At 32.2% G+C, this 11,998-nt stretch overlaps 1 protein-coding gene and 1 long non-coding RNA gene across 2 annotated transcripts; one reads left to right on the forward strand and one right to left on the reverse strand.

The window, feature by feature from the left end:
• Positions 1 to 1,249: 1,249 nt before the first annotated feature.
• Positions 1,250 to 4,711, forward strand: LOC138348342 (uncharacterized). The gene is made up of 2 exons (XR_011220870.1): positions 1,250 to 1,378; positions 4,149 to 4,711. It is a non-coding gene; the product is annotated as an uncharacterized lncRNA (long non-coding RNA).
• Positions 3,368 to 8,256, reverse strand: LOC101263703 (probable cellulose synthase A catalytic subunit 3 [UDP-forming]). The gene is made up of 14 exons (XM_004238471.5): positions 7,935 to 8,256; positions 7,664 to 7,859; positions 7,388 to 7,578; positions 7,210 to 7,315; positions 6,963 to 7,119; positions 6,399 to 6,665; positions 5,971 to 6,316; positions 5,718 to 5,855; positions 5,511 to 5,636; positions 5,218 to 5,430; positions 4,858 to 5,125; positions 4,568 to 4,755; positions 4,144 to 4,494; positions 3,368 to 4,047 (listed from the first exon to the last, which is right to left on the reverse strand). The coding sequence occupies exons 1-14, from the start codon at positions 8,013 to 8,015 to the stop codon at positions 3,463 to 3,465; spliced, it is 3,213 nt and encodes a 1,070-aa protein (XP_004238519.1). The 5' UTR covers positions 8,016 to 8,256; the 3' UTR covers positions 3,368 to 3,462.
• Between the last annotated feature and the right edge of the window lie 3,742 nt (positions 8,257 to 11,998).

An 11,998-nucleotide genomic window follows, 5' to 3' on the forward strand; every position in this document is an offset into this window, starting at 1 on the left:
TTCAAACCTGTCTGTCATATACACTAAGGTCCAAAAGCCAATAAAAATAAAATAAAGATACAGTAAAAATAAAATAAAAAATGGTTAAGTGTATGTGTTCGTGCGGTGAATGCTGACACACTGGCCTCTGCTATACTTTAATTAAATTAAATTATGTATGTCAGATTCACTATAAGTCAATAAAGTCTCACTAGTTCACACTTGCTCATACTTTAACCTATTTTTTTTTTAACCTATAGTCCTTTTAACTTGGAATTAAATTAAAATTGACAGCACCATATGTCTTCTAATACGTATATATTCGTTTTAGGGTGAAAATTAATTTTACTTTAATAATTAAATAGTTTCGATTTTGAACCATAGACGTGATATAGCAACTTACTAACGTTTTGTTTCATGAAATTGGTGTTTCGCGATTAATAAAAGATTAGGCTTAATAAGGAAAAAAAAGAAAAAGGGAAATCTAGGTCTTGTTGGAAACTAAGTCCTACATCATTTCATCAGCACATATATGAAGAACTATATAGTATATGATAATTAATTGAGAATGTATCATAGAAGGATGATGAAAGAATTAGTTGAAAAGTAAAGTTGTGTAAGCAAATTCCACTAATTTATTAGTAGTAGTTTTATAATTAAAGTACACTACGTCATGAAAGCAATTCCTTAATTTCATGAATCATCATCTCCCTACTTTTTTTTTCTTACTTCTTTTACTTTATATGATGGACAACTTTTTGGGGGGGAAAATCCACTCCCTTTTCGTTTAATTTCTTTCGCTCGATACTCTTTTCGTTTCACTTTAAATGATTTAGTTTAACTTTTAAGATTTTATAAATTGAAATAAATTCGTTTTAATAAAGAGTAAATCGATATAACATAATCAAACACAATATATACAAAACAAATTAATAGACTTAAACTACTGATACGATTGATAATTAAGAATGAATATTTAGAACCCGTTTAAATTGACTTAAAAGAGTTTTTAAGTCAAAAATAAAAGTCAAATTAAATTGACTTTTAAGTAAAAAAACAAAAAATAGGGGAGACTTGCTTTTGATTTCTGATTTATTTTAAGTTATTTTGAGTATTTGTCAAATCAAAAACTGACTTAAAAATATATTTGATCGACTTTTAAGCTAATCCAAACAAACTTTTTTTAAAAAAATTGAAGAAGTGATTGGGAAAGAATATAAATAAAATGTCGACCCGGTCCATAGACATATGTTGAAAAAGAACAGTTGTGAGGCATTATTAGTGGGCATTCTGGACCTTATTATTAGTGAGTGGTCCTCTCTTAGATTCTTCAAACACCTTGTTTGATAGCGCTATTTGTCTCCTTCCCCTTCACAAGAATCGAATCCTCGTCAATAAGGTAAAGTTTATATAATTAATAAATTGATGAACTACTAAGATTTTATATGTTATTAACATTCAAAGTTTTTAAATATTTAACAATAGAGGGGGGTAAAAATCAAATCAATCAATAAATTAAGCTGCAAAAAAAAATATTATTGATTTGTTATTATTAGGTTATTAGTTGGCGAATTTTTAACAATTTTATAAAAATTAAAAATTATCGATTTTGTTTTTAGTTTTTAGTATTGGGTTATGATAATTTACTCTTTTATCCCGACATAAATATTAAATATCAATAATCAATACCTTATTGGTTACCGTAATCTTTACTTTTTAGTCTTCAACTCATCATAAATTTTTAATTTATGTTGCACTTGTATAATTTTTTTTCATATTGTACTTGTTAATATTTTTATTTTATGAGCATTATGTAAGGTATATATTGCTCTGTTGTGTCAAATTATTGGAGAAGTTATATATTTATATTATGAACATTTTCTTATTAGTTAATCCAAAATTAAATCATTAAGGCTCAATAGTCGATAAATCAAAAATCGACAAGAAAAAATCTTATTGATTTGATCATAGTTTCACCATATTTAAAAATTTTAAAACTAAATTAACAATATATAAAATCTAACCGAATCAATCAAAGTAGAAATTAATTAATAATATTAATTTTTGATGAACTCATAGGGTCCAAAACAGTTTAGTGCATATATTAAGAGATTATTTTGAATTCTACTTCCAAACATATAGAAAGGGCCATTTTTGTCATTTTGTCTTTACCTTTTTACTTGTTTGATGACTACAAACTGCAAAGTGACTTTATTAATTATATACAATCCTATCAGCAGTAAAAGGAGATTATACTATAATTTAAGAGCATCATATATATATATAACTAACGATGAATATAATAAATAAAATGTTGCAATTGCCAATTGAAATTGTTGGTGGTTGATAGTGATCATATATATGTTTGCCACTAATCTTAATTGACAAAAGTAATTATGCCTCCAAAAAGGCTAATCTATAGTATATTACATTGGAATCCAATTTGTTCAGTTACTAAAGTTACACTTGTCTGATAATAAATACAGTTTAATTAATTAGTGCTCTTCGTGAAAAAAAAAACTAATGGAAGCACTACTCCACGTATAGTAAATTAGCAATTAAGGGCTTAATTCAGTGTCTTGGTATGTGACAACAACAAATCTTATCTTAGGAATATGTTAATCTCAATTATTATTGATTAGAACTTAACACTTCCATGGTCATATATTGGAACTTGTCTCTGCACTAATGATGTAAGGACTTATGTGCTTTTATTTATACTCTTATTAAAATATTTGAAAATTAATATATGAATTAAGATTTAAATGTTTGAATTTTGATATACGTATAAATATATTAAATAATTATGTTTTTTGTTTTTCTAACATTATTTTAAGTATAGGTTTTCTTTTTGTTATAATCTAAAATTATTAAATATAAAGTTCAATAAAATTCTCGATTAATCTAATTATATCAACAACATTATGCTCTAGCTAGATCCAAATGGTTCCTCTGTCTTGTATTAGCTGCATAAGAATACTCATATATTCATCATGAGCACACTGTTAATTATATCTTAGTTTCTGTCAATTTCTCAAAATAGATATACATGATTTTTTTTGAAGTTAACAGATGCACATGCAGATCCACCTATGGTTGGCGTCAATTAGGGATGGTAGTTGGCTAATAGTGGTGTTGTAGGTAATAGCTAGTGGTATTAATAGTTGTGGTGGATAATATAATCAATAATGATCATTATTATCGATTGATGGTTATTGTGTTAATGATGGTGATAATTGTAAATGGTGACAATTTACGGTAGTAATGGCATCATGGTGGTTGTGACTAATAAAGGATGGTGGTGTTGTATCGAGTGATAGCTGATAATGGTAGTAGTTGATAATAGTGAGCGATAGCTTCATTATGTGTTGTGCAAAAAAAGATGATCTACTGGAGTAGTACTTGTATTGACATATAGCTCAATGGATTGTACAAAAGTTGAATGAAACCAAATAGCCAAAACAACAAAAAGTGGATCACAAACTAGTTACAATCCAATCCACACTCTTCAAGAAGTGGACCGTCTGTTTTCGCCAAAAACGGATCAATCCTTATCCACAGAAGTGAAAATATGGAAGCAAGTAAGATTGACCAGACAATGAAGATTGTTGGAGTTGTATGGTTTCTACCAACAAGTCCTTTCAAGAATGGATAGAGATGAAGAATCACCCAGATTGCAAAAAACAGCTTCCCAAACAACGGTCCCCATGACTCGTATCCGTTGTTTATAGCATTGGAGATACCAGCAACAACTCCTATAATGTTTATCACTAACAATGTGGTTGGTGGAATGAGCAGAGTTGTCCATTTGAAGGCATAAAGCTCTGCATATTCTTCATCGTCTCCGGATTTTGATGTTACTGTGAAGTTGGTTTCAACACCAGCTAACACTTTTAGTAAACCTTGAAACACAGCGAATAGATGTGCTGATACACCTCCGATCACCCAAAATTGTTCGTTCCTCCACCATCCATCTATCGCGACTCCACTCCATCTCATTTCAAGAATGCTTGTTGCAAAAATGCTAATGAAAAGTAACAAAAACCACAGGCTAGCAATGTTGTCAAGCTGCAACATTTAACAGAATGAGTTATCTTTCTTGCTGAGTTCTTCATGTGTCGATAGATATAAGGAAGCTAAGTCTTTTTTTTTTCTTTTTTTTACCTTAGGTGCAATGAAGTTTCCTGTGAGCAAGCATACGGCAGGTAGAGTGCAATAAGCGACCAGGGGAATAGACGTGAATGGATAAATGGTGGCGTTTATGTATGAGAAACGTTCGAGCCAATTGAGACCACGACCATATCCATACCAGAGAGGGCAATGCCTGCTAAAAAAGATTTCAATAGAACCAAGTGCCCATCGAAGGACCTGGTGAAGACGGTCTGATAGATTGATCGGTGCTGATCCTTTAAATGCGGGCCTTTTAGGCATACAATATATGGATCTCCAGCCATGACAGTGCATTTTGAAGCCTGTTAATATGTCCTCAGTGACTGAACCATATATCCAGCCAATCTGCATTTTCAAAGTAGTTAGATTGAACAATCACTACATTTTGAACACGATTAGAACGCAAGGAATTTTATACCTCTTTTCCCCATTCTGTTTCATCTTCATAGCAACAGCTTATCACATAAATGGACTCTTTTAGTAGAGAAGCTGTACTAGCACTTTTAAGAGTCCCACCATTTTCTAGCAGTGTTGATACAATAAAAACAGGAGATTGCCCGAATTTAGTTTCTAACTTGTGGTCTGAAATAAGAGATCGATTTTCACCTGCTCAAGCCACATTGACATAAAACAATTGAACTGGCTAGTGAGGAACTTCAATTAAATGGTACTAGCATAGTATGCACAAGGATGTCTGAATCGGTTTACCTTGTGTGACCTCTTGAGAGACCGTTAATGCCAGGGAGTCTTCGTCATTCAAAAGAGGCTTGACCTCAGATTTAGGCTTCTTATTTTTCTTTTTCTTTTCGGAGCAACAGCTTTGACAGCAGCACCACTTTAACCAGCAACTGCATATCCTAGATGGAGCATTCTTCTGCTTGGGTGCATCGAGTCCATACAGTGCCTGCCGTCTGAAAACACATCCAGTTCCAACGTATATAGGTCCTTGAATACCATCCAATCCTTTCATATTTATCTGATTCATGTAAAAGCAATTACACTCTTCACTCAAGTACAAAGAAATGTTAAGCAGATATGCAGTCATTGATTGTACAAGTTTGCACTTACATCAAAGAACACCGTATTCCTATTAGCATACCGATCATTCCTATCAATGCCATCAAATCTCTGAGGGAACTGAACATAACAAACTGTCTTCCCAAGCGTTGGATCCATCATGAAACACATAGCTTCCCTAATAGCTTTGCTGTTGTTAATATAGTGATCACAGTCCAAATTTAATAAATAAGGAGCATTAGTGAGCACAGCAGACACCCTGACCTGTTAAATAGATTTTAAGCTCATAAGCAGAAATATCGCGCATCTATAGAGCAAAAGTAAAAAATTTATGCATTACAAACCAGAGCATTCATTGCACCAGCTTTCTTGTGATGGTTGAATCCAGGTCTTTTTTCTCTAGATACGTATACTAGCCGAGGTAATTCATTACCATCTGTATCTAGCCCCCCATTCTGGCCTAGGAAGACCTGATGATAACCATGAGAAGAAATCACTACAGGTAGAATAAACAAAATAACCAACATTAATAAACATCCAAATTTCAGTACCTGAATCATGCCAGGGTGATCTCTAACATTATTACCGGGCCAAGGAGTCCCATCCTGCATCGTCCAACCTCCCTCGGGAACCTTTTGCACCTTAGCAACCAGAGCATTTATGCGTACTTTAAATTCCTCATAATCTCTCTGCAATATCAGGTAAAGTCTATTCAAAAGAAACACCAACCAAAAGCTAAAAGACAGTATTTTTTGACTCAAGGTCCTGGAAATATTTGGGGAGTCATGACTCATGATAGCTTACCTTCATTGCTCGTCGCTCTTTTATAAATGAAGTCAAAACTTTGCCTTGGAGATAGTCTATATTTTGAGAAAAGTAGGACTCAGGAGCCCGAGGCTCAATATTATATTTCTTGCAGAAAGGAATCCATTTCTTGGCAAACTCAGTTGTTTCTGATAATGCTTCAAACGTCAACATAGCAGCCCCGTCATCTGATACATAGCATGTCACCTTATCGACAGGGTAGTCCACCGCTAGAATGGACAAAACTGTGTTTGCAGTCACCAGAGGAGGTTCTTTAAGTGGATCTACTGTACTCACAAATATATCCACTGCAGAAAGTTGACAAGGCTTCCCTTCTTTTTCATATCTAAAAGACATAAAGTACTTGGCTACTATTAACAAAGAGAATGTGAACATGATAGAGGAGTAAAATTGGTTAACCACAGTACCTGAGGGACAATCGATCGAGGTAAGTCTCCCTATCAATGGGAAGCCACTTAGGGAATTGATCAAGGATCCATGAGACAGCAAACCAAATTTCACATATTACAGAGACTAGCCACAATCCATATGCATCATTAACAGGATGAGTGACTCTATAATGAAAGAAAAAACCAAGAACAACAAGCCGAATCATGATGATGATTCTATACGGATTGATTTGGCTTGATGGAATTGGCAATCTCCTTGATAATGGCTGTCTTGCTTCATTTAACCTGATTTCACAAAAAGTAATACAAAAATCAGCAATATGACAATTCCATAAATGTTTGGATATCTATCTGTCACATCAAATACATAGAAGATGCATCAACATTTTCACTAACACATTAAATAGTACTAGCTGTTAACTGCTGCCATAATAATCTAAATCTAGTAATGAGTTGGGAGTTACATAAAAAAAAATTAACTAGAAGGTTGACTTTAGCTATGAATGTTACACATATTATGGAAACTAAATGCACATAATACAAATTCAACAAGTTAGATATGTTGGCTTCTGCAGAACTTACACTGATAAATCAAATTCATCTTCGCCTTCCTCTCCGTCTTTCTTCATCTGCTGCTTCTCTTGTTTTTGTTTCCAACTTTCCATCCTCTCCTTCCAAGCTATACTTCCATATCCATAAACAGCCAAGTCCTTTGAAGGATCCAGAGACCTTGGTGGCACTTCAGAAACAAAATTCAAGAATTCATCAATATCACTACAGATTTTATATATTCCGAGTTTGGATTTAATGTCTTACTATAGTGTATTACCTCTGGTGTTATAGTGGTAGGGCAGGGAAAGTACTCCTTTGCCACCGTACTCTACTGAACCAATCGGTACTAATGCATGTTTTTCTGGATCAATATCAGTATCTACCTGCAAAGCAATGTACATATGTTATCTTATTTTTGTTCATCAATGCCTTATCATAGCTAAAAGAACCATTACATGATAATGCATATGCATAACACTGGGCAGAGGAAGTTGATCTCTCGAGTCACAAGAAGACATGTGTTGCTCAAAGTAATCAAAACCATAACTCTGGAAATCATGTTTGACGCGATCATTGTGAAAACTGAACTCATTTTCAACATCATCAATGTTATCTTCTTCCTCATCACCATGTACTCTAGGACAACCTATCAAAAAAAGTTGCAAGAATTAGAAATATATACAGTAGCAAATTAACATTTCAGAGGAAGAAAATTAAAAATGACACATTACCTTTTAGGCGTTTGAAACGAGTTTTGCATTGAGGACAAAGTTGGCTACCTTCTCGACGCTCATAATCATAACAAGTTCTACAAACTGGAAAAGCACATTCATTGCAAGCTACAAATGGCTCTCCATCTATTGTGAACCCCACTTCATCTCCACAAATTTTGCAAATATGACCACTCTGCTGCTGCATAGACTTTGCCTGATGACCATAAATCAACATTATTAATTAGCCATAGTCATATTCATAACACTTACACAAATGAAAAAAACTTACAGTGAATTCACCATCACGGCGAATAACAACTATTTCATCCCTGTTGTGACTGCCTGCAACTAGTCCAGCACTGACCTCCATAGAACTAGTCTTGGCCTCAAATGATAATTCAAGATTTGACTCAAAACTCAATCTTTTTTAGCTCTGATGGTTATATATATATATATATAGAAATATTTATTACATAAGCCAAATTGAACAGAAAACAGTTTCTAGCTAGCTGATCCCACCTTTCCTTTTACTTCTTTTGTTTTCTACTTGTATGTCTCTGTATGAAACTCACTGAATAATAAAATACTCTAATTATGAGAAATGAAAAATTATCCAAATATGATATATTTTTTAGGACAAAGTCCATATAAGCAGACCAACTGTCCATTCGCAAGTCACGTGAGATTTCAGGTCCAATTAGAGCATGGATCGGAAGCCCAAACATGAATGAACTTGATTCTTATATCATGTTAATTGTCCAAGTACGTATAAGTCGTTATTTACAACTGTTTTTTGCCACTCTTTCACGTCTCTGTCACAAACTTAATGGATTCTTTCATATATATACATTTGTCGTTGACTCTTGCTATCATCATCAAACATTGATCATGTATTATATTTTTGGCATATTATAAAGGTCACTAATTTTGGTTCCATTGCATTGCACCGCATAATTTTGCAAGTGTTTCTCGTCTTCTATAAACATACGTTATATCTCTCTTAGTTGGCACCATCACTCACTTTTGTTATTTTGCTTAATATTGGTTATGAGTAGAGGAGTTGGGCAAAGGGTGGACGTTCAAAAAATACCAAATATCAAATGATATTAATGTCTCATATTAAATTTAAATTCGAATATCGTAATTTTAAAATTTTATTCTCGTATACCACAGCGAATACCAAATACCAAAAATTTCTATTCAATTCGGTATTCGGTTATCAAATGCTTTATGCCCAGCCCTAGTTGTGCACATTGAACTGAATTTGGGTGGTTCATGGAGAAAAGTTATTTGGGCTGAAATGCAAGTTTTTGCATACTATCCCTATTTCGTGTGGACTTTAATTTTTGTGCTTATTTAATGAAAATTCTTGGGCCAAATTATTCTTAACTATGAACCATATTTGTTGGGCACAATTAATTTTGCAAGCAAAACTTTTAAGTGCCTTCATGATAATTTCTGATTTATGGGATAAGCTTACAGAGAACTTTTATTTACTTACTATGATAAAAATACTTTTTAGCGGTAATTACTATTGACATTAATAAAGAGAGCTAAAATTTTTACTTGCATTAGCTAAATGTCATTAGAAGCAATGTTGCTAAAGGCTTTAGCAACTCATACAAAAAATGTTAATAGCCGTTAAAAATAGATATTTAGTGACAACGAAAAATTAATTATCGCTAATGATCCTTCTAAACTTCTACTTTGGGACATACTCAGGTCACTAAACTTATTCCTTGTACTTAATTTGTTTTGCCTTTAGGTCTAATTAATTTGTTTCACTGCACTTATTCTCTTGGGACATAACTTGTGTCATGGCTTAGTTTCTTTTGCCTTGACGCATAACTTATTTATGCCTTTGCAAAATTTCTTTTACCTTGCGACTCGATTGGATGGTTGTTACATATTGTTATATAATATATCGTATTGTATGGATTAATTCTTGTTGCCATAGTAGTTGCAACAAGTACATTTTGTTGATTTGAGGAAATAGGGTTGTTAAAGAAAAGAGCGCCAACTCAAATAACATATGAGTAATAGTCACGACTTGTGCTATGATGTACAAAAGCCCTCCAACCCACCACAAACATACAAAACTCATGGTGCCTATCTACACAATCGCGATATCTAACAGAAGTACATGTACATCATGTTATATGTATATGTCTATTTCTTGATAGTCCAAACTTTATTAGGGCATTTGAGTGTGTCATGTTATCAAACTTTCTTAATTCAAATAATTGACCTTTTTCCAGTTTGAAAGGGCATGCATCCTTCAACATCTTACATTATTACACTATAGAAAAAATAAAATAAAGGAACCAAATATAGTTCAATTCTTTTTTGCGCATAATGAGAGGTTAGTGCACTCGACTATGTTTTTTTTTTTTCTTTTTCAAAATCAATGTCCCTTTAAATGCATGAATTCTTAGTTGTGTGCTGATAGAAGTTAATTGCATTATTAAGATGAGTAGTTAAAGTGATGAATTCTCATAAATGTGACATTTTGTTACCTGTGCATGCATAGTTGGTCAGCAGAAATAAATTCAATGAAACTATTATTGATTTCATCGCCATACTTACATTTACTGCAAAGAGTTAATTATGAAAATTTAGCTGAAACAAGTAATGGAACATTAATTAATTAACAACTTAGTTAGAACAAGATTGTCCTCTAAGGGGTCGTTACGCACATATTCTTAATTATGTAAGGATTTGTTATATAGGTATTAATAATGCGTAGATAAGTTAAGTTGAGTTAGTTATTTTTCTTCTAATTTGCATAAAATAATAAGTAAATTTCTCATAACTTAAAGATGCCTTCCTGTTTAATACTCTTCCGCCCTAATTACTTATCCATTTTTCGTTTATAATTCTCTCTAGTTACTTGTTCATTTTGACAAATTAAGAAAGGAGATTAAAAAAATTTCCCTATTATATACTCAATTAATTACTTTCTACCTTTTGAAAATATTAAATTTTTAATTCATCCACTTCATAGTTAATAAAGGTAAAACGATAAACTCATAATATCAATAATAATTTTTTTAATAGGTATTTCAATTTAAAAGTAAACAAATAATTAGGGACATAGACTTTGATCCTTCTGTCCCTAATTATTTGTTTACTTTTCAATTAAAATACCTATTAAGAAAACTATTATTGATATATAATATATGTTCTTGACTAATTAATACCTCCCTATTTAAAAAAGTTCCCTCACTTAACCTAATAACAAATTAATTAGTCAATAGGCATAAAATTTTTAACACGTATCATAATCTTAAGAGACCAAGACTTACAAATAAGGTATTTGCTTCGTTTAGCTGATCTAACTAAAAGAGAAAGAAAATTCAATCGAACCTAATTCACTTGTCTTTAATACTATTTTTTTTATAAATCTAACTTAATTTACATCCACACGATTTGATTGACACTAATAATGAGTATTATGAAGTATAACCAATTTACTTTGCTTTTTGGGAAGTAGACATTAGGTCGACTAATTAGTTTGAATTTTAAAAAGCATATTCTTCCGAGTTCCGAATCTTTCTTCGGCCTCACCAACTTATTATTAGGTTTGACCATAATCTGAGTTGCCATATATAATAATTATATATAAATAAATAATAACTATTAGCTCAATAACGATATGAAAATCTACTCCGAAGAAATGGCAAGGACAATACGTAGGAGGTCAACAATCCAATAAAAGATCAATGACGATATGAATATCTACTCCAAAGTAATGGGAAGGATGATACGGGGTCAACAATCCAATATAAGATTAGTTAAAAAGGCGATTTAAAATTTTAATTCTTGAATACCGATAATAAGTATAAATATATGCTCTACGTGATACAATACATGTAAGCAGATCTCTAAATTTGTTGGGTTTTTTTCCCGGTACTTCAACTACATCGTTTTTCTATTGAATCATTGAATCCCCATAATTTGTTTTATTTAAGCAAACATCGTTGTCTGATGTGAAACCAGATTTATGAGGGGTATTGATAGAGGATACATATGTTGTTCCACAACTCATTAGTTCAATTGATAGTGAAAATGTTCAAAAACAATTGTGTTTTACTTAAGTCATTTGAACACATTAGAAAACAAATAAGACTAACACGGTTTGTCTTCATTCCTTCAATCAAAATTATTACAATTCAAACACAGTTGAAGGCATTTACAATAGAAAAGCCGATCAAAATCAACCAACAATGTTTTAAAGGAACAAATTATAGGTGGTTCAATGATTCAATAGAAAAATAACGTAGTTGAGGTACCCAAGAAAAAAACTCAACAAGTTTAGAAATCTATTTATATATTTGACTATATATATATATC

The sequence above is a fragment of the Solanum lycopersicum genome, chromosome 4, assembly GCF_036512215.1.
Source record: "Solanum lycopersicum chromosome 4, SLM_r2.1".
NCBI lineage: Eukaryota > Viridiplantae > Streptophyta > Magnoliopsida > Solanales > Solanaceae > Solanum > Solanum lycopersicum.